Here is a 24,524-nt window from a genome sequence, read left to right on the forward strand (position 1 = left end):
GTAGATACAAATTATATTCACCGAGGCTGAGAAAAGAGGGGAGAAAGAGACACAGAGCAGCAGATTCAAACATTTCAGGAATATCAAGGCACATAGGAGAACTGCGTGGTCCTCCTCCAGACCAGGGGATGGATCGTTGACTGGGCAGGATGAAAGTAAGAGAGTCTAAGGCAGCACAGGAACAGTCATAGTCACCTTCCAACTAGGGGAACAGGATACATAACCCTAAAAGGGAAGAGCTGCCAAGTGAATGAAATTGCCAACAAGCCGGTCACCAACGGGAAATAGAAAAAGAGGCAGCGGGGGGAGGTTCAGTTCCGAGTGTTCAGTCGTTCCAGCCACGCTATGGCAGTCTCAGGGTCGTCGAAAAAATGAACTCTGTCTCCCCCCTCCACTCGCAGCCAAGCCGGGAACAACATAGCATATTTTATGTTCTTGACACGTAGTCTACGTTTGGCCTCAAGGAAGGTCTTGCGTTTTTTCTGCACTTCGGCCGAAAAGTCGGGGAATATCGCAAAAAGTCGGGGAATATATGGTGTCTCTGTCTCTATAGTTCAACATCTTGGCAATAAAGGTACGGGGGGGCGCCCCCTGAGGAGGGGGCTTCCCCGATAAACGGTGGGCCCTTTCCACGGTAAATGTGGGGGAGAAGGCCTCACGCCCATAGGTATCAGTCAGGAGCCTTTCCAGGAAATCTGCCGGGTCTCTGCCCTCTGCCCCCTCCGGGAGACCAATCAGCCTGGTATTACACCGTCTCAGTCTATTCTCAATGTCATCTTGTTTGAGTAATAGCTGGCTCACCTGAAGCTGAAGACGATTGGAGACATGCTGCAGGGGGGGCAGGGAATCTTCCACTCCGCTGGTCCTGTGCTCAGCTTCGTCGACCCGATCTCGCAGCTTCTGTTGGTCTTGGCATTCAGGGAGATGTCAACTTTGATCTCCTCGATTTTGGCCGTTAGGGAGGTCTGGCAGAGCGAGATCGCATCTAGGACACGGACTGTGTCTGCAGCCGCCACGCTACCTCCCGCTCCCGCCTCGGCACCATCTTGGGAAGAGCCCTCCTTCTCCTGGCGGCGAAATTTGTCAAGTTTAGCCACGGTATCCGTGGGTTTTTTCAGCGGCGACATGGTGCCTAAGTGCTGGGGCACAAGGAGGATGCCGTGGAGCCAAAAGAGAAACCCGGGATGCATAAACGGGGTTAAAGGATGATCGGCCGGCAGAGCTCTAGTCATTAGCGTCCTACTTCATGCCACTCCAGGCCACACCCCCCGGCGATCTGCGACTGCGACATTGCAGCAGACAGATTGGACCCCTAACTGACATTTTTTCACTTTTGGGGGGACCAGTGACATTACTACAGTAATCAGTGCTAAATTATGCACTGTTACTGTAGTAATGACACTGGCAGGGAAGGGGTTAATACTTGGGGGGGGGGGATATGTACTGGGAGGGGGATTTGTTCCTGGGAGGCAGGTTTTGTTGGGTGGGGGGGTGGGATTTGTGCTGGAAGGGATGACTTTAGGAGAGAGATTTGTGCAGGGAGGGGGGATTTGGGTTGGAAGATTTGTGCTGGGAGGGGGAGGTAAATTATTCTGGGAAGGAGTTTTGCAGGTGAGGATAATTTGTATTGGGAGGGAGGGAGAAGGATTTGTGTTTGTAGGAGGGAGTTGTGCTGTGAGGAGATTGAAATAGATTTGTGCTGGGAGGGGGAGGGAAATTATTCTGGGAATGAGTTTTGTGGGTGAGAATTTGTATTGGGAAAGGTGATAGGGTGAGAAGGTTTTGTGCTTGTAGGAGGGATTTGTGCTATGAGGAGAGATTGGAAGGGATTTGTGTTGGGAGGGGGGAGTAGAGGAGGTTTATACTGGGAGGAATTAAGAACTTTGCATTTTTGTTTCAGAAGAATTTTAACCTGAAGGGGATATTTGTACTTGTGAGAAGTGAGCATGTAGATAAGTACTGGATTTTTTTTTTGTTGGGGTAGGATTTTAGCTAAGAGGGGAAAGTGGGGGTGATTCCTGCACTCTCTTCATTTTGTGCTCCTGACCCCTGCATTCTGTACGCTACACACAACTGACTCCTGCAATTTATGCATTACATACTCCTGATCCCTGAACTCTATGCATTATCTGCCCTTAAGCCCAGCACTGACCACAGTGTATTATGTATTCCTGACCCTTACACTCTGCATTACACACTCCTAAGCCCTGCACTCTGTGCCTTTAGACTACTACACTCTATAAACTATATTGTTCATTTCTGATCAAAGTGTTTCATTTCTCAAAACAGTTGCTGGTTGCTAAGAAGTTCCTGACTATTTGAATGAAGTGCTTCTTTAGGATAAAATGTCAGCTCTCTCTATTTCCGGAGTGCACAAAAGTATGTAATTGAAGTGTTTAATTTTGTAAAAATGATTAAAACTGTCTGCTACTCACAGGCTTTTTTTTATTACATAGGGTTTATCATACACCTGAAAAATGAATTGCCTGGTGACGCAGGGACTCCCTCCTCTGTCTAAGGTGCACTGGTGGTCCAGCTAACCTTATACACAAGATATGGTACGGCCCTAAACTGCACCGCTACTGACTACTATAAATCATGTGTTTAGAGTTACTTTAGCACTAGACCCAAGAATTTGTTTACTCAGTATAACAGATACATAAGATACATATAGGCCCATTGTTAGAATGTTATTCCATGCACGTAAATTGATTGCCCAGAAGTAATTTTCCCCACATCCTCCTACCTGGGCGGAATAGAGAACTCAAATCAACACCACTCTATCTAGAGAAAAACTGGTATACCAACATAGGAACTGCCCCATGCGTTTTGATAAAATCTGGGACATGTGGCTTGCTACTCCAGGTTTAGCCTAAACTTCACTTATTCTGATTAGATTGTTATCATGTTGACCTCTTCCATGGATGGCTTGCCTTGTATGCAGAAGTTAGTGTAATGGCCACCTCCCTTTGGGGTCCTGGAAACTAAATGTGATGGAGGTGCCTTCAACAAATAAACGAGCAACTTGGGTTGATACATTTATAACTTTATTGATATCAAACGGTCATGGAGAACATTGTGGTTTTTCCTTATCTTACTATGATCTGTGCCTTAAAGAGGAACTTCACTGCATCTGAGCACCACAAACCAAAAACACAATTTATTCATTTTTAATGTTCAAACTCCCCCATCCATCCATGTCATCATGATTTATTTTGTTGAGAAATCACTTTAAAATACATTCCCTTAGCATTTCTGGCTATGGCTGTTTTAAGTAAGGGCAAATTATTTATGTAGCATTTACTTACTAGAATCTATTTGCACTTAGCTCAGACATGCATGCAGGACAGTGTGCTTGGCTGAGAAAAACCCTACTCCTCTCCTCCTCTCCTGAAGACTCCTTCAAGGAAGTAACTGAACAAATGTAAAAAAAAAGTTTAAAACAAGTAAATATGATATGCTTTCCTGTCTATTTACTAATGCTAGCAGCATGATGATTAAAAATATTTAATGTTAATTTAGAGAGTAAAGTTCCACTTTAAGTCCCCGTTCACACTGGGGCGACCTGTGAGGCGACCTGGTCGCCTCACAGGTCGCCGTAGGTCGCCTTCCATAGGGAAGCTGCGGACCCGTTCTAATAGGAGCGACACAAGTCGCTCCGACTTAGAAAAAGGGTCCGGAGCTTCTTTGGGGCGACCCGGAGCGACCGTCATAGACTTCAATGTTATGAAGTTCGTGCCGGCCGCTCCGAGGTCGCGGCGCGCTGCTCGCACCGCGACCTCGGAGGTCGCCTGGGGAAGTCGGATCGCCCCAGTGTGAACGGGGCCTAAGTGGGTGATAGGATGACAACTGCATGATGCTCTTAGATTGTAAGCTCTAACAAGCAGGGCCCTCTGATTCCTAGTGTATTGTATTTGTACAGTCTACCCTCAAGTTGTAAAGCGCTGCGCAAACTGTCGGCGCTATATAAATCCTATATAATAATAATGTTGCCCATATATTGCCCATGGTAATTAAATGGATCACTGTTCTGTACAACTGGTTTTTGTTTTTTCTTTTCTCTTTCTATGTGAGCTACAAACCGATCTTCCTTGGCAGTTAAGTGGTCATGAAAAGTTGTTTTGTTTGTGTGTGTATTTCAAAAAATGAAACTTGATAAAAAGTATCTGATATATAAAAAAAAATGATTAAAACATATTTTATGGGTCCAAAAAGAGTCAGGATTTCCCTTTTAGGTCCCCCTACTGTTAACACAATTTGGCCACACCCAGTGTTTGCTGCCACGCGCTGCTCGTGCTGCATTATTGCTTTCCTCAATGTAATAGTGATGCCATCTGTTTACAGTTATACTGCTGGCCTCCGATTAAAGGCTCGTACACACTATAAGAAAATCGGGCGAGAATTGTCATCCAAAGAGCTCGAGAGCCAATTACGACTTTTTGTATGAAAATTCCCAAAGGAACAAACTCCAAAATTTTTTTCTCGTATGGGAACAGAACAAGCAACTTTCGTTTTCGTACGATTTTCGTACAAGAAAATTCAGAAAAGAAAGACTGCGCATGATTAGAAACAATAAACAACAAAAAAAAGCCTTTGTCGTACAAGAATTTTCTTACAAATTTTCCTTCACCGGTTTCGATTTGCTGTGAAATAACGAGGACAATTGGATGTTTGTTCGCCCGATTTTCTTATAGTGTGTACCCCACTTATATTTTTAAAAATGCATACATAAAAAGACTAAATAGAGAGATCACAATACAATGTTTACATTTCAGGTCTTTGACGGTGAATAACAGTTGAATGTGACATCAAACAGGGGGAATTGTAGTGAAGTAAAAGATGTCCAGCTTTAATAGAAATGTTTGCTTAATATTTTTTTTACTCTAAACCTAAAAAAACAGAAACCAAACAGAGAAAGCATTCTTCAAAGAAATGATATTCCTTCAGGTAGCTACAAGGCCAGAGCCCTATGGAGTTTTATGTATTAGGAATGAAATTTCTGTGTGCTCAGGGATTTGTTCCATATTGAGGTAGAACACGTTACTCTTTTTCAAATATTTGACTGTGTTCCATAACTAAACATACAGTGCCCTTCATATTTATTGCATATGTTTAGTGCTTTACCCTTTCAATAATGGAATCAGACTTGTGTTAAAAAGGCAGTTTATTGAGAATACAACAGACTGGTTTTCAGTATGTTGCCACAGCAGGCGGTATAGAGGATATCAGCACATAATATCACAGAGTGTGAAAGAACAAGGAACCATATATATACTGTATATACATATACATCTGTATTACGGACATATTTATTTGCAGTCACATAGAAATGGTGTGTACAATATAATATTTATGAAAAGTTTTACAAGGGAGCATAATAAAGCAAAGAAACAAAAAATAACCAAGTCTACCTCTGCAACAGAGTGGTTCCAAATTCCTCTCTCTTCATATATCCGGATAGCCTAACTAGAATAAGTCTATCACTATAACTAGCGATAATGGCAGATGGAGCTGAGGTAGCAAGGTGAACATGGCTTCCACTTTTGTGACTTTTTTTTGTTTTTAACTTCTGTCCTGTTAAGTATATATGAGTATATTTCAATGGCCAAGAAAAATATCATTTACCAGGTCCTTCTTCTAACAAACTATAGGCCTTCTCCCTCCCAATCCCAGACACTGAAAAAATATATCTTTCATTTGAAGACAATTTAAAAAATATTTATATTCTAGGATATATTGTGCTGAAAAAGAAGCAAGATATTTGTGTTGTTTTCACTGCACTCTAAGATATACCATCAGGTAGATAGTTAGGCCTTAGTAGTGGCTTCAAGGTCTTCAAATGTCATTATCACCTGTTGCTGGCCTTTTACACTGACAAGAGGCATACTGACATGCTTGGGAATCATGGTTTACACATAAGTTAATCTCCTTCATCGAATAACCAAATTATGTATTTTATTTAGCAAGGCCTCCTTAAACAAAAAGATATTTTCATATCTATAGAAAAACTATTTACATAATAAAAGAGTGCTCCTTTCTCCGAAATATTAAAGATTTGATGTGTCTGTGAGTTAATTTCCTTCTTTGAGTTTAATTATAATAACTTTTCTTCCATAAAAGGATGCTTGAGCTTAATGCCAAATAACAAGTCATATCCTTCAATAAAAAACATAAACCTTGCAAGGACATACACTATATGTGTATTCAACTAAACATCCTAGCACATTGACTTCTATGGTAAAATGAAATGTCACCATCCCTGATACTTGAAACACAAGGTTATCTTATTTCTTTTTTCATTTATATAGGCACTGATTATGTATTCAAGTTTACTTTTAACCACTAGAAAAATACCCATTTCAGGTACATTACAACCCTGTCTTAACCTTATATTCCCCAAACAAATTAAAGTACTCTGTAAAAGCCAACAAAATGTAGTCAACTTTTAAGGAAAAATTAAGACATTGACTGTGTTTATGTTCCCATAGTAATATAGTTTGGGAAATTTAACAATGTTTCACTGAATGTGGACAAGATGCGATCCAAATAGCAGAACAACTAAATTAGGCTCCATTCATGCTTGTGCGACTTGTCATGCAACTTTTGACATCAGAGTTGCATGACAAGTCGTTTCCCTGTGTTTTCCAATGATAACTATTCATATTTGTGCGATTTAAAGTTGCGGTGACTTCAAAGTAGTTCTTGCACTACTTTGGTCCGACTTTCATGCAACTTGAGGGCCAAAAACTTCAATGTAAACCCTCAAAAATTGCACCTGAATGTTATACAACGCAACAGTTGTCCATTATCAATGGTTAAAGCCAAAGTCGTATCCAAGTTGCACCCATCCAAAGTTGCATGAAAGTTGCACTCCAAAGTCGGCGCAACTTTGGAGTCGTACAAGTTGAGTGGATCTTTAAAGGTACTCATGTACATGCTTACTTTAATGGAACCATATGTCAGTGGTAACCCACAAATTATGATTATTTTCTGATCTGACCATTATTAGTGAGCTCAGGCAATGATCAATGTATGTCTTCAGGTTTTTTTCGGGTACACAACAGCCTTTAGAAGAAATAATGTGATCAGATATTTTTGCTAACATGTCTGTAAATTCAGCGGATCTCCAAGTGTAACAGGTAAAGCACACTGTGGGAGACAAAGCTACTATACACAGTCTAGCTATAGAGAGGCAGATGTCTCACTTGAGGTTAGATATCTGTCCATCCCTCCTACTTCATTGGACTGCTAGAATCTGCCACGACCTTCACTTCAAAGCAGGACATGAGCAGTGGAAGTCAGGTAAACTTTTCTCTATAAAAAATGAAAGTGGGGCACACATGCAATGATTAGAGTAAAACATAATGTATTTGGTAAAAAGTAATTCTGACAAATGCAAATGCTCATTATTTCCTTCTAGTTCACTTCCCAAGGGCCCCATATTCACCTGTTTTTTACAAATAATGCTAGAATCATCACACTCTTGTTCTATTTATTTCCCAACAAATAAATCAGTCATTATTATATGACATCGTGGGAAGTTTTGTTAGAAACAGAGACAAATATTTTGGGGACAAACCTTCATAAAGAAACAGATTTCCTAATTTTAAGCCATCTCTTTTTCAAAAGCTTGCTTAATTCTGATCTCCCAAAGTTTTTCAGTAAATGTATAGCAGCAAGGCGCTTAAATAAATTGGCACTGACTCTGTTCTCTGCAATTTTCAAAATAAGAATGTAAGGAAAAAAAGCATGCCTTAAAGAGTAAAAATATAAATGTAATAAAAAAAAAATAGAATTAGGCAACCCTGAGGTGCCTTGTTTAATTTGGCCCCTGCACCATGACGGCTACACTGTGCAGTGGATAAGCAGTGTTTGCAGCTCTTCCTCTATCAGTGGTTGCAGACTTTGTGTTGATGTTGCTGAGAAGTGGTTAGGTCTATCTCCCATTGGTTTAAAAAGCACAAGATGTGTAGCTTAGAAGGCAGCCAAGGGCTAATGCCTGTTGAATTTCTTTTTACTAAATATACAGATACATTTATTTGGATTTAAAATTAAACGTTTTGTAAACTCTAATAAACCTGGCTATGATTCATAAGGGTATTGAATGACCTTTGCTATAGAAGTACACAACTTCAATGACCAACTCAGTGGTAAATCCCAGAGCAACCATATATAACTATTTTGCAGCTAAGCATACAGTATTAAATGTTATATCTGAATAGTTGCCATGGAATACTGTACATAATTACTCTTTGCGCTGTTGTGTAAATCCCTTGTTTTATATAGTTTTATATGTCCAGCATTAAAAATAAATGGCATGATACTTTTTAATATGTAAATTTGGGCACAGGCCCTTTTGTGCCATAGCATCAAACACAAATATTTAAAAAAAAGATCCATTACCAGGCATGTCTCTAAAATGATAGTAATCACATTGTATGAGGCTAAATAAATAATTAATCTATTGCAAACCCAGGTAAGCACAAATGGTTTAGAATTGTGTTTTGTAACACTAAGAGGATTACAGAGTCTCCGAGTTATTTATCATGTAATCCTGTGCTAGAGATTCAGCACAAAAGTGGTTTTAACACTCATCTAGACAAAGACAAATTGCATACAGCTACAATTAGTGATGTCTTAACATGGTCTCCAATTTTATTTTTAATAATGATTTTAATGATTCTGAAGGAACAAGGGAATGCGAGACGCAATCTGAAATGTCTGGTGATCGCTACAGTGTTGACTTAGATGCTAAGCATCAGATGTGGCCTTTCAGTTTAGCTGCTGCATGAAAGTTCAACTGATTATGCAGGGAAAGTGCAGTGTGAAAATATCACACCAGACCAGTGAAAATAGAAAATAAAGAAATCCTAATACCACCCTTCATCTTCTGTTTATAACGTATTTACGTATTTATACAAATTACATAGGTATACCTAAAACCAGTTACTCCACAGATCATTAATTTACAGTTGCATAGAAAGAGAAGAAAATACAGAACACAGACACTATCTTAAAACATGTCTTCATCTTTGGGTTGTCAGTGTCTTATGCCTTTAATAAAATGCGCTGAATGCGTGTCAGTCCCATGTAACCTTTCAATAATAGAATCTTTGATTGGCTCCATTCTGAAGGGACTCTGTGCCAAGGACAGATGTTCTTTTGGATGGTTTGTTCACATTGCCTGTATATAAAAGGATAATAATAATCAATGCTTATAATATGAACTGGCCAGATAGTATTCAGTGCATGCTGCCACACAAGCATTCTATTGTTTCTCTCATCTGTTTCAACAAAAATGGGAATTGAACAGTATCCTGCATTTACGTGCATTCTCATCATCTGCTTACTGCAGAAAGTTGTTGGCTTTGAAAGGGAAACTCCAGTTTGGTTATATTTCACATAATCATAACTGCTAAAAAGTCACTTTCAAAACTTACCGAAAGAATATAGTTTTTAATGTATTTTCAAATACAATGTAAATTAAAAATAACAATATCACTGAGTGTAAATCAATGGGGTTACATAGTTAGTCAGGTTGAAAAAAGACACAAGTCTATGCAGTTCAACCAATAAAAGAGAGAGAGAAAAAAATGACTAAAGGCAAATAGACTGTGCACTTTTCAAGTGCAGTGCACTAATTTTCCCAAGAGTTTAGGGAATGTGGTGAAGTTGCAAGAAAAAAGGCAAAAGCATGTTTGCTTGCACAGGATTGGATGACAGAAGTCAGTAAAACTTTACCACATTCACTAAGCTCTCGGGAAAAGGAGTGCAACTGTACTTGCAAAGTGCATACTATATTTGTGTTTAGTAAATCAACCCCAATGCGTGTTATCATAATACTTTTTTACTCTCTGTATAATAAATAATTATATACGTACGCAAGGGCAGTCAAATTTAGTCATTACTTATATGTGCGAAATGTCTCTTTTAACCATGGTAGCAGTACTGTTTAATGATAAAATTGGAAAACAAAATCTTTAATATTTTTATCATTATTGCTAACCTATCAAGCTACACTAACCAGAAGCAACCACATTACAAGATAGGGAGAAGTTTGCTCAATGTGTGCCTTGGTGCTGGATGTGAAGATGTTGTGTTGACCCAGCCATCAGCCGCTTCTGGTCTCTGCCACCCACAGGTAGTGCTTACATTGTATGAATTACAAGGGATGGTGACAGGATCAGGCACAGGAATGGGCGTTAGAATAAGGCAGCGGTAACCAGACCTTTTCACAAGAAATAGGGTCCTTCTACCAAAAATTAGGTCACTATTTCTGCGGGTTCAGGATCATAGGAACTGTACAGAAAACTGAAAAAAACTTTAATGTGTGACAGATAGGCATTAGACTGATTAACTTTCTTCAGCAAAGATTGTTTATTGAATGGACGAGTGTCTGTATTTCAGCCTATTTAAATATTGTGCAAACTGTTAAATGGAATGGGGCTTATCACTAACTTGGACTTTAGTGTAGGCCTTGTACACAGATTAGGTCTGGGTCCCATTTATCCTCCCAGGCAAGCAGGATTTCATATGAAGATAACTACAAGATGTCTGCTTTCTACCAGTACTGTTGGTCATACAATTTGTAGGATCTGACAGGCTACATTGAAAGCTTTTAGTGCACTGCTGAAATACTGCTTCCGTATTAATCGTATTAAGGAATCAGCTCACATGGCTTCTTATCAACTCAAACTAAGTGGAGCAAAACGAATGTTACAAAGTATTATTTACTGAAATGGTAGTTGATGCTCGGAATATACTACCAGCAGAGGTAGTGAGACAGTCAACAGTAAAATGGGACAAACATAGATCTATACTCAGACAAAAAAGTTAAAAGAGAAAATAACAAATAAACCCCCCCCCCCCAAAAAAAAAAGGGCAGACTCGATGAACTACTCTGTCTTTTTCTACCATCACTTTACTACTTTCTTTTAATGGTCCAATGTGGAAGCTTCAAATGAAGTATAATTTTTTACACCATCTACACAACTTAACACACTGAAAACATAATGAGGTGTGTAGGTAAAATAATTTGTGCTAATGTAAGGGGTATATTTAGGTTAGTGTTGGGCTCAAAATGGCAGTTGCAATTAGAGTTGGAGTTAAGACTTAAAGGATAATTGCACTTTTAATGCACATATCCTTCAGCAAATTTCTTCCCTTTTAGTATATGCTACCTAAATATAGAAGTTCTAGTGGTTATGTGGCCTCCAAGTTCTGCACAGTCTTTTCTACAAAGTCTACCATGCTAAAAAAAAGTGTGCCCATAAGGCATGAGTGAGGCAGTTTGCATTTATTACAATAAAAGTCCCATTAGCATTTTCGGTTACATTTTGGTGATAGTCAGGTGTCAGGAACATTTAAGGGGTTAAGTGCTGTATGAGGGCTTGTTTATTAAAAAAGAGTTAAATATTTAAGGGCTAAACTATATATATCCTTGCAGGCTGATGGGATCCAGGATATACAATTGTTGCTGGGGGAGGAGCTGTGAAGGAGTGTGTATATATAGAGAAATACTCATTAGCTGGCCTAATTCATTAGCTACAAGTACTCCATTGCAAGTACAACATTTTAAGTACAGTGAATGAGATATTGCAGGAGATAGTCAGGAGGTAGGCTGGAAGGTGGAAAAAAGAAAAAAAAAAAAGGTAAGATTTGTTTGACTTAAATTTACAAATTTTCTTATTGTTTTTTTCTCTCCTCTTTAAAATGGCAGACTTGGTTCAGTGCAGGAATTGATTTGCATTTATTTCATGTTCCACTCTTTGGAGATTCAGATGCTGTCAGATCTGTAGACAATTCTCCTTACTGCAGCAGGAAATTGCATTTTTGAAATCAGAAATATTTAAATTATCTGTTAAACAAACTCCAGCTGGGACTGCTGCAATGCCACTGCCACAGAGGACCCCCAGAAATGGCAGATGGGTTACTGTAGGTTCAGGAAGACTTAGAGTGGTGGATAGAAGACATGTCCCACAGTCGGTGGTTCTCCAAAATTCATTTGCAGCACTCTCAGAATGTAAGGACAACATGGATATGGACTCAAGCACAGAGGGTGAGAAACCATCGACTCCTATGTCTAATGTATGCAAGACTGCAGCCAAGGACAAAAAAGATAAAGTGAAGTCTCAAAGGAAGCAGCTGTTGCTGGGTGATTCAATCATAAGAAGTGTGGAGCTTAAAGAAAATGGTTTTGTGAGATGTCTCCCTGGTGCTACTGCTAGACGAGATAGAAGACGTATTATTAATATTGTTAAGCAAGCAAAGCAGGAAGGGGACGTGGATGTTCTTGTTCATCTAGGGACAAATGACCTGGCTTGCAATGAAGTGTCAGAGGTGAAAAAATCTTTTATCACACTTGGAAATGACGTACAGGATTTTGCATCCACCATTTCATTTTCTGAAGTTCTGCCTGTGCATAATGTTCAGAATGATAGGCAGAGGCGCATAAAGGATTTCAACATATGGCTTAGTAAATGGTGTCAAGAGCAAGGATTTGGCTTTGTTTCTCATGATAGCTCTACTTGGAATAGAAAGGAACTGTACAAAAAAGATGGTTTGCATCTTTCTCTCAAAGGAACAAATGTACTTAGTGAACAACTCCAAGAATTTGCGAAAGAGTATTTAAACTAGGGGGGCAAAAGAGTGGAATTACAAGAGTCCAATTGCCCCCCGAAACAATGCCAGAACAGGTCAGAAGCACAGAGGTTAAGAAATGATAAGCTCAGAGTCCTGTCTACAAATGCTCGCAGTTTAGGTAAAAAAATCAATGAACTTGGGTCAATTATGGCATCGGAGAATGTAGATTTAGTGGCTGTTACGGAGACATGGTTTAATGAAAGAAATGACTGGGACATAACCATACCAGGGTACTCTTTATACAGAAGAGACAGAGAAGGCAAGAAAGGAGGAGGAGTGGCCCTGTATGTGAAAGATAGCATTAAATCTAACCTAATACAAGTTGGTGAGGCCAACATAGAGTCAGTTACTCGTGTAGGTGTGATATATAGACCACCTGGTCAAGTCAAAGAACTAGATGATCTACTAGTTGAAGAAATAGCTAAAATGACAATGAAAGGAGAAGTTATCATTATGGGAGATTTCAATCTTCCAGATATAAACTGGAAAACCAAAATAGCAAGTTCTACCAGGAGTACAGATATTCTAAATTCCCTACTGGGGTTGTCTCTGCAACAAGTGGTTGAGGAGCCAACCCGGAGGGAGGCCATTTTGGATCTGGTATTCACAAATGGGGATTCGGTATATGATGTCATTGTAGGCGAAACATTGGGATCCAGTGATCACCAGTCAGTGTGGTTTAATATAAGAACTGTGAAAGAGTCACACCACACAAAAACAAAAGTTTTAGATTTTAGAAAAACAGACTTTTCAAAAATGAAATTAGTCATAAATGAGTCCTTATCAGACTGGTACGGATTACATGGAGTCCAGGAGAAATGGGACTACTTAAAAGGTGCATTATTGAAGGCAACAGAAAATTGCATTAGACTTGTCAGTAAAAGCAAAAAAAGGAAGAGACCACTGTGGTACTCAGCAGAAGTGGCCCAAATCATTAAAAATAAAAAGCTAGCATTTTGTAATTATAAAAAAACCCAGAGCAATGAAGATAAGGAAATCTACAAGATTAGGCAGAAAGAGGCCAAGCAAGTTATAAGAACTTCTAAAGCGCAGGCAGAAGAAAAACTAGCTCAGTCTATGAAAAAGGGGGATAAGACATTCTTCAGATATATAAATGAAAAAAGGAAATTAAAACAAGGAATAACTAAATTAAAAACAAAGGACGGAAGGTATGTAGAAGAGAATAAAGGGCTAGCCGACTGCCTTAATGAATACTTCTGTTCAGTTTTTACAGAAGAAAAAAAAGGACCTCCACTTGAAAGGATGACTAATGAATCGTTTGATGCATGTGTCTTTACAGAGGAAGACGTTCTAAGATTGCTTTCTAAAGTGAAGACAAATAAGTCACAGGGTCCTGATGAGATACACCCAAAATTATTAAAAGAGCTTAGTGGTGAGCTGGCAAAACCATTAACAGATTTATTTAACCAATCATTAGTAACAGGAGTCGTCCCGGAAGATTGGAAATTGGCAAATGTCGTGCCCATTCACAAGAAAGGTAGTAGGGAGGAATCGAGCAACTCTAGACCAGTGAGTCTGACATCAATAGTAGGCAAATTAATGGAAACCCTATTAAAGGATAGGATTGTGAAACATCTTAAATCCCATGGATTGCAAGATGAAAAACAACATGGGTTTACTTCAGGGAGATCATGTCAAACAAATCTTATAGATTTTTTTGACTGGGTGACTAAAATAATAGACGGTGGAGGTGCAGTAGACATTGCATATCTAGATTTTAGTAAGGCTTTTGACACTGTCCCACATAGAAGACTTATCAATAAACTGCAGTCATTGAGCATGGACTCCCATATTGTTGAGTGGATTAGGCAGTGGCTGAGTGACAGACAACAGAGGGTTGTAGTCAATGGAGAACATGCAGAACAAGGTCATGTTACCAGTGGGGTACCTCAGGGATCTGTACTGGGACCAATTTGTTTAATATCTTCATAAGTGATATTGCAAAAGGCCTCGATGGTAAGGTTTGTCTTTTTGCTGATGACACAAAGATATGTAACAGGGTTGATGTTCCTGGAGGGAAACGCCAAATGGAAAAGGATTTAGGAAAACTAGAAGAATGGTCAGAACTCTGGCAACTGAAATTTAATGTGGATAAGTGCAAGATAATGCACCTGGGACGTAAAAACCCAAGGGCAGAATATAGAATATTTGACACAGTCCTGACCTCAGTATCTGAGGAAAGGGATTTAGGAGTAATTATTTCAGAAGACTTAAAGGTGGGAAGACAATGTGATAGAGCAGCACGAAATGCCAACAGAATGCTTGGATGTATAGGGAGAGGTATAAGCAGTAGAAAGAGAGAAGTGCTTATGCCGCTGTACAGAACACTGGTGAGACCTCACTTGGAGTATTGTGCGCAGTACTGGAGGCCATATCTCCAGAAGGATATAGATACTCTAGAGAGAGTTCAGAGAAGAGCTACTAAACTAGTACATGGATTGCAGGAAAAAACTTACCAGGAAAGGTTAAAGGACCTTAACATGTATAGCTTGGAAGAAAGAAGAGACAGAGGGGATATGATAGAAACTTTTAAATACATAAAGGGAATCAACTCGGTAAAGGAGGAGAGCATATTTAAAAGAAGAAAAACTACCACAAGAGGACACAGTTTTAAATTAGAGGGGCAAAGGTTTAAAAGTAATATGAGGAAGTATTACTTTACTGAGAGAGTAGTGGATGCATGGAATAACCTTCCTGCAGAAGTGGTAGCTGCAAATACAGTGAAGGAGTTTAAGCATGCATGGGATAGGCATAAGGCTATCCTTCATATAAGATAGGGCCAGGGACTATTCATAGGATTCAGATATATTGGGCAGACTAGATGGGCTAAATGGTTCTTATCTGCCGACACATTCTATGTTTCTATGTTTCTATATTTGTCTCATTAGGAGAAAATTGGACTTTCTCCAAGATAAGTAAATCCTGGTCTTGGTCCAGAAGCTCGAAGACTTCATAGAGGATTAGGTGGAACGAAGCCTCCAATCCTGAGTCTACATTTTGATGGTGACTAGCACCTGCTGATTGTGCAGTTATGCCTTATGATATGGGAACTGAGTGGACTTCCCGAGGAGACGTTGTGCTGCAAGGGAATAGCAATGCATGGACACAAAAGGTTACTGTGTGATGTTGAAATCCCTGTGTGGGAAATTAAAGTGTAAGACATTTGTCAATAAAACTGGACAAAGAAAGCCCTTAAAATGAAAGTTGGTTAGTGTAAGATCCTGGTACCTTCGGTACCCTTCCAGCCTCTTATTTCCGCATTGCGTTCCACCATTCAGGTAGGTGGAACGCATATAGCTACCTGTCCCTTTAACTCTCATGACGTCATCACTAGGCGCGGCTCTGAGCGGCTATTTCAATCGCCGGCTTTCACTCACAAGAGGTTCGTGCAAACCGCCTGTTATACAGCCTTGTCTGACGCTGCCGAAGCCTCCAGCTATTTCCCCAATATCTGGACAGACCGGAGTCTCGCTACTTGATCCTGTATCTCGCTACTTGATCCTGTATCTCGCTACTGATCCTGTATCTCGCTACCTGATCTTTAGCTCACTACCGGACCCCTCACCTCTCTAAACCAACTAGTGATAAGTACCCCGCAGGGGATTCCTTCCTATCATCTTACACTATCTACTCTTGCATACTAAAGACTGTTGCTATCTATGCATTACTATTTCTATCATCTGCACTGTTACATAGATTGCTAGCTCTTGAGTCTACTACCAACTATATCCTAGTCTCGCTACTTGATCCCGTATCTCGCTACTTGATCCTGTATCTCGCTACTGATCCTGTATCTCGCTACTTGATCCTATATCTCGCTACTGATCCTGTATCTCGCTACCGGATCCTTATCTCATTACTGGACCCCTCACCTCTCTAAACCAACTAGTGATAAGTACCCCGCAGGGGATTCCTTCCTATCAACTTACACTATCTACTCTTGCATACTAAAGACTGTTGCTATCTATGCATTACTATTTCTATCATCTGCACTGTTACATAGATTGCTAGCTCTTGAGTCTACTACCATCTATACCCTTGCACTAAGTTAGCATCTCCTGTACATTCATCTGCTGTCACCTACCACCTGTTACTTGTACATGATTGCTAACCTACCTGCATACTATCTATCACCATCTGCTAACACTCCTGAACATTACTACTTGAGTGCCTATCATTGCTATCACTACTCACTCCTGTCCTTTCAGCACATCACCTCTATACTATCGCATACAAACTATCACTCCAGGAACATCTTATCTGAGTGTCTGTATATGTGCATGCTGAAGCAGGCTGGGCCACAATGATGAGTCTGGAGAGTTGGATATGGTGATTCAACACATCTCTACAGGACTACTGAGTGGAAATTCTGCAGCTGCAAATCCAGTTCACTAAAACAAACGCCAGAGCGTTACAGTTAGTGGACTGGGTCCTTAAAGTGCTACTCTTGAATCTTTACAATACATATGATGCCACCATAAAATCGTAATGAATATCTTATTGCATGAAACATTACAAACCTATTCTAAATTTTAAATAAAGTCTGTACATCAATAAAAAACTTGCTGTCTAGCCGAATATTTTTTTTTATAGTTGGTAAATAGAAAATGAATCATACCTGCTCTCTTCTAGAAGAGCTCGCTGTAAATATTAAAAGAAAAAAAAAAACATTAATACATATATTAAAAGAACATAAAAGATCAAGCATGTTGTAAGTAACTGATTGGGCAGCTTTAAAAACAAGAATCTGACTAAGTCTGCAATTTATTTTGATTTGTGCTGATTAAACTACCCATGTGTAATTTTTCCATTACAGACTTGGCTTCTACATGTGAGGTCTCAAAATTCTGAGCTCCTAACAATGCAAGTGATTTTAGATAAGGAAAAAAACTTATATTGTGCTTGATGATGGCAGATTTGATATTTGCTCAAGACCAATCCCTGTTCTGAAGCAGGCAAGGAAATCCACTTAATCCCACGCACAGCACCAACAGCAGAGCCTAACCTTTCCGATGAATAAATACTTAGGGCTTGCAAATCTGTGCCAGTATTACCTACATGGGCAGTGGAATTTAAAATGAATAATATTAAGACCATCATTTTCACATTTTCCTGGCACTATCACAAGAAGCTAAATGAAAGTAACCCTATCTTAAGTATGTAGTAAATATTAGCAGAAATAATCCTCAGAAAGGAAACAGTGTACAGAAGAATCCAACCATTTTCTCAAGAAATGTGAAATCTACATACCAGATATTGTCTCCAGGCATGCTCATCTCTTGCATGTTTTCTGATTTATGTTTATTTCTGTACACTTTCAAATTATAAAAGGTTGTTGAGCACTAGTTGGTCATGTCCGACATGACACATATGGAACATGACAATAGTTAGGCACATCTGAACTATGTATGATGTGCCTAATGTTGGGATAACTAATCATGTAATGGTGCATAAAGTATCTACATCAGCTTGACATGCCATCTTCTAGAATCTAGAATGATCATGAGTTAAACACATGAACACCAGTCAAAGGATCTGAGTTAGGCTGGACATAGAGGGTGAACATTTCTGTAACCAGTGGTTGCAGGAAGAAATCTGCAACAATTCCCCCATTAGCACAGACAGTGCTGACTGGGGAATCCCTCCTGCTGAGCAATTGTCTTTTCCCAGCTTGGGGGGAGGGAGAAGCTGTCCCTGCTTGGAGAAGACAGTGATGATTGCTAGTGGCTAATGATAATCAAAAGTGAATCTGGCAGACTGGTTGTACCTAAGTTGATCGATCAACTTGGTACATTTAGCCTGCCCATACACGGTTCGAAACTAGGCCAGTTCCTGTTAAACCAGTGAAGATTCGAACCATCTATGGCCTGCCTTACTTTGCCAGTCATTTAAGTTACAGTACATCCAGGAAGTATTCACAGCGCTCTACTTTTTCCATATTTTATAATGTTACAGCCCTATTCCAAAATCGATTCAATTCATTATTTTCTTCAAAATTCTACAAACAATACCCCATAATGACAATGTGAAAGACGTTTTTTTTAAAATCTTTGCTAATTGAATAAAAATAAAAAAACAAAACAAATCCCATGTACATAAGTATTCATAGTCTTTGCCCAATACTTTGTTGAAGCTCCTTTGGCACCAATTACAGCCTGAAGTCTTTTTGAGTATGATGCTACAAGCTTGGCACACTTATTTTTGGGCAGCTTATCTTATTCTTCTTTGCATGACCTCTCAAGCTCCATCAGGTTGGATGGGAAGCGTTGTGCACAGCCATTTTCAGATCTCTCCACAGATGTTAAATCGGGTTCAAATCTGGGCTCTGGCTGGGCCATTCAAGGACATTCACAGAGTTGTCCCATAACCACTTCTTTGTTATCTTGGCTGTGTGCTTAGGGTCGTTGTCCTGTTGGAAAATTAACCTTCACACCAGTCTGAGGTCCAGAGTGCTGCGGAGCAGGTTTTCAGCTGTGAATACTTTCCGGATGCACTGTAAGTCTACCAGTTGTTTCTTTATTGTGTTAGAATGTGTGTGTTCCAACAATTTTTCAATACACTGTTTAACAGAGTAAAAACAAATACAATTGCATTTTGACTCTGGAGACCTGTTGTGAAAAGAAAATAACTTTATCCTCCAAACATTTTATCCATTCTGAAAACAGGTAGAAGTTAATTCAGTAAAACTGGTAAGTTTATAAGAGGAAATGAAAGAGTGCATGGTGAACCGGTCTTCCTTCATGTTTAAATTATAAAAGTAATCCACTCAAAATTAAAATCTTTGCACAGCAAGCATCTAGGCAGAATGTCACTGGCGATGGTCATCAGCATCCATAAACAGCAAAGAAGCAATCTTGGACCCAGCACTGGAGCACACTGCAGCTTAAGGAAGCCAATAGGCACCACCAGTGACATTCTACCAAGATGCTTCTTCATGGACTTTAACTGTGAGTGCATTACCATGCCAATGAACTCTTTTTGTTTTTTTTATCGCTATAGTTTTTAAAGTGTTCCTCTCTGTTCTGCAAGGCAGGACTGGTTGGCTAATTCTTTGCTTCTATGGCCTGGATTTGGGTTATTTTCACCAACTAAATGTAGCAGAATGAGTTTTGACATAAATTTATGAAGAGATGTAAGAAACCAACCGCGCTCGGTCACACTATGGATTAATATAAATGGATAATGGAGAAATAGAAGGCTGCCAGTACATAAATAAGTGAATGTCATAAATAGTAAATAATAGTACAGTGCCAACATGTATCATCACATATGATGAAGATACACCCCAAAGAGGCAAGGAACCAATGAGTCCAACACCAGGAGATGGGATCAAGGTAGGAGAAGAGAATCACCACGTGCATCAAAAGGGAGGATGTTCGCTTACCGGAACAAATTGACCAGCGGTTAAGGTAGGCCAAAATAAGCATGTATCCAATTGTTTCCCCCAGGAACAGGCAAGTCTCCAGAAAACAATCACTTAAATCAATGCAGGTAGCGATTCCAAAACTCCACTAGGTAATAAGCCTTAAATGCACCATAAACCTCCATGCCCGCACGTCGACAAGCTTATCTTGGCTTCCTTAACATTCCATTGCGCTATGATATGGTTGGATATGTGAATTGCCATTTATATCTATTTTTTACATATTAAAGAAGTTATACTATGCCATTGGAGTCTCTTCTTCGCTTTTGGAGGTTTATGGTGCATTTAAGGCTGATTACCTAGTGGAGTTTTGGAATCGCTACCTGCATTGATTTAAGTGATCGTTTTTTTTTTTAGGTGACTTGCCTGTTCCTGGGGGAAATACTTGGATACATAATGGATTATTTTGACCTACCCTAACCCGTGGCCAATTTGTTCCGGTAAGCGAACATCCTCCCTTTTGATGCACGTGGTGATTCTCTTCTCCTACCTTGATCCCATCTCCTGGTGTTGGACTCCTTGGTTCCTTGCCTCTTTGGGATGTATCTTCATCATATGTGGGACTTTACATTGAATTGGACATTTCTCACCATTTGTGTCTGATACATGTTGGCACTGTACTATTATTTACTATTTATATATTTATGAAGAAATGTTATTTATTTACAAAATTTGATAACAGTCAACATTTTCATTCTTCCTTTGTTTATTTAGCAAAAAATAAAAAACCCAGTGGTGATTAAACACCACAAAAAAAAATACTGTTGCATGATCGCGCAATTGTCATTCAAAGTGCGGCAAGGAAGGGGGTAAAAGTACCCGGTATTGAAGTAGTTAAAGTCATCAATTAATTTTGAGTCAGTAAACCCATTTGACGGACAGAGGTTATTCATATGTATCGTGCATAATTTGTTGTTTTTTTTTAACACAAAAATAGTGGCCGTATTATCATTATTGATAATATTAATTTACAGAGCTCTGCGGATACACCCTTGTCACTTTAATTTAGGCAATAGGATATTTTCCCTGCTTTAGCCGTTAGTTGTTCACTGAGTTTTTATTTGAACAGAGACATTGGACAATGGTCAAACTTGTAGACATGACTAATCTACTGTTTCAAATAAACATGTTCATTCAGATTGCCTTTAGGTGTGTGTTTATCTCTGTGGAAGTGGGAGGGGTGAACAATATAGAAACCTCTGGTTCAAGAACCCTGCAGGGCATGGGTATGAAACTTACAAATACATGGAACTGCAATAAACTGCAGTCCAGGGGAGTCTGGCTTTTTCTGCTAGTGTTTGCAAAAATAAGGACTATCATCACGTCTGGCTGAGCTTGGCTGGATTGGGTGATGATCAACCCGAGTATGACTTTAGAACGACATATTAGTGCTCTTTTTTCCAACACTATAAAAATCTGGAAAATGCATGGGGACAAATTAATGGAGATTTTTCTAGCCAAACCAAAATATATACAATATGCCCAAAATAAGCAATGGAACATAAAAACGCATTTCAATCTGTTCTCATCACTGCTTGCCATTATAAAGCATTCACCTAAGATGGAAAAAAGTACATTTAGGTTCCCTGATTTTTGTTAGTACAGGCGGTCCCCGGGTTACAAACAAGATAGGGACTGTAGGTTTGTTCTTAAGTCTAATTTGTTTGTAAGTCGGAACAGGTACACTTTTTAAGTTTAGCTTCAGCCAAAATAATTATTTTTACGTTTTTTGGCTAGCATTGGGAAGGGTTAATACCCCTGTAACATTTGTTTTGCTGTCTGTACCCCTGTTCCGAAGATTTCACCTCACTTTCTGTCCCTGTGACAACTGTATTTTGAAAATTTTGGGTTGTTGTGGAATCAAGGATTAGTGATAAGGTTTCAGTGGAGACACCTTTTTCCCATGAGAACTCCTACAGGAGTGAATTTCCCTTCCTAGGGCTAGATTTCTTCTCACTTCCTGTTGTCTCTCTCCGTTAGTAAGTAGGAGTCGTTTGTAAGTCGGATGTTTGTAACCCAGGGACCGCCTGTACTAGTTAAAGGTTTTCAAGTAACAGCTTTACACAATTGAAAGGTTTAAAGAGAGAACAAATATAGGAAATTTACAAAATACCAAAGAGCACATGATTACCAAAACCTTTAAAGAATACTTTCACCTTTTAAAAAAAAATAATAAATGCACATTTTTTTTGCAGGTAAAAAAATGTGCATTAATTATTTTTTTCTTTTGCAGCCTGTAAATCATTGCACCAGTGATCAGCAGACCTGCCAGGATATCTGTATACCCATACGTCCCATACGGTCAGACAGATACACTGACAGAAACAAATCAATTAACTACCACGGCGCTCCACATCACCATGGTAGTTCGTTGAGAACCACAAGCCAACAACCACACAGGATGCCGAAGCTTGTAGTTCATTCACACACAGAGCTGTGCGAATGAATGATGCGGCCCTGTGGGCGAAGCCCCACATGGCCGCGCTGATTTTAAAAAGTGACAGCTAGTACGGGAAACGTCTTCCCGTACCGCCGCGACAGGGAGAGAAGGCAGCGAGCAGCAGTTGCAGCATTGGGAACATGTTATATGTTCTAATCCAAAAATGGGTGAAACATGTAACATGTTTCCAAAGGTGGAGTTATCCTTTAAAGACATTTTATTCCAAAGTCAAGGCAGAATATGTGATACCGCTTTCACGCCTGGTCCTAAGCGGAACCCCTAATGCAAAGCTTTTCAAAATTGAAAATCAGACTGTGTCAAGCCCTACCTCTGATCTATGCAAATCACACATTATTTCACATTATCAAAACTAACAACCCCTGCCTGGAAAGGGAACTTTCCTTTCAGTGCACTGAAATTGACACACTTGTACAAATATCTGCACTGTTGGCAGATATGCCCTTTCATAAACTTTCCCTACACCAACAGGTTTCAACTTCTCTATGTTCTTTCCCCAAAAAAAAAAATAAATAAAAAAATAAAGGATTCAAGTTTGGAGCTTAATTCTACAAAGCAGAGTAAGACTCTGACCCATGCACTTCCCAATACAATCTTCTAATTAAATTGAATCTTGCTCATGCGTTACACAATTTTAATGAAACGGTGCAACTGTGAGGCTTTACAATTTTGTAAAACAAAACCTCAACATAAAACCTGTAAAAAAAGTAAAATAATAAGAAGTATTAACACTTACAGCTGCTGAGTGGAAATGTGCTGTTTATTTGTTCCATAACATCCATCAGGTCTGTGTTGGTGTTATGAGAGGAAGATAGTATGTCATCTGTAAATGCATTAATCAAAGCAAGAAAGTTCAGAAGGAAATGTAACAATTCCTCAAAGCAGAAGTCTATTAAAGTTCTACGGGTATGCAATGTTAATACTGTAACATTTGCTATGCATGAGTAATAACCAAGATGAGATTGTCTCTAGCAGAGGCTTCATAATTACTGCTTGGAGGAGAATTAAACTGATTCTATCGGGATCACTTACAATATGTAGGTCTCTGTTGGGTAGGAAGAGCCTATGTAATAAAAGCAACAGCTCCATTTCACAGATGAATGATCAGCCTCAGGACAACGCAGTATATACAGTGCAACTGGTAGATTTTTTCTCACCCTTTACATTTGATATCTATAAAATAATTTTACTCAAATTTCTTTTTAAACTGTGCTCATTATTTTAAGGGCTCATGCACATGGGTGAACTGGAGCATATAACATAAAATGCATCCATATTTCAGTATTTCATTTGCCTTTATAAATGAATTACATGATACAGCTGTAGGCAGCTCTGAGCACATACATGCATATGCGTATGGATGGGATGCAGGCAGTCTGCATCCAGATACAGGTCTGTATGCATGTTTACATGTGTACAGCCATATCCTGTAATTCATTTGGACAGGCAAGTGTACACAACACTTGTGGCACCCTGGGTGACAAAATATGGCCAAACTTTACATTATTTGCCCCTATACATCCATGTGCATGAGAATGAAAGATAGATTTAAACCTACATGACTTTATTTTTTATGTCTTTCACACAGGGAGTCCGTTCAGATCCGCCTGTTAGTTTTTTTGGCGGATCTGAACAGACGCCCCATGCATCTCTATGGGGCATCGGATGTCAGCGGAGACATGTCCGCTGACATCCAATCTGATCCGATCCGTCAATGGATGGAAACCCTATTTTTCATCCATCTGGCGTATGTGATCGGGTGAGAACGGACAGACGGTCCATTCTCATTCGATTCCCCCATAGAGAAGAATGGGGGCCTGACAGCTGTGTCACTGCAGACAGCGCAGAGACACAGCTGTCATCCACCTGCTCAGCGGGGGATCAGCGGATTGATCCCCCGCTGAGAAAAACGGAGTCCGCCTGAAGGACTCCGTGTGTAAAAGGGGCCTTACCAAGTGGTAATTACAGCACCTTTCTACC

At 39.5% G+C, this 24,524-nt stretch overlaps 1 protein-coding gene across 7 annotated transcripts in view; it reads right to left on the reverse strand.

Annotated features, from left to right (window-relative positions):
- Positions 1-8,853: 8,853 nt before the first annotated feature.
- The window catches only part of UTRN (utrophin), a gene marked incomplete at its 3' end in the record, with an annotated part of 1,040,500 nt that continues 1,024,829 nt past the window's right edge, over positions 8,854-24,524 (reverse strand). For all 7 annotated transcript variants that reach the window (XM_082249947.1, XM_082249941.1, XM_082249943.1 and 4 more), the window contains 3 exons: positions 23,281-23,367; positions 17,282-17,304; positions 8,854-9,184 (listed from right to left, as the gene is read on the reverse strand). In XM_082249947.1, coding sequence (XP_082106073.1) covers positions 9,176-9,184; positions 17,282-17,304; positions 23,281-23,367 — 119 coding nt within the window. The remainder of the gene's footprint in view (positions 9,185-17,281; positions 17,305-23,280; positions 23,368-24,524) is intronic.

Source organism: Pelophylax lessonae (assembly GCF_965119305.1).
Source record: "Pelophylax lessonae genome assembly, chromosome: 3".
NCBI lineage: Eukaryota > Metazoa > Chordata > Amphibia > Anura > Ranidae > Pelophylax > Pelophylax lessonae.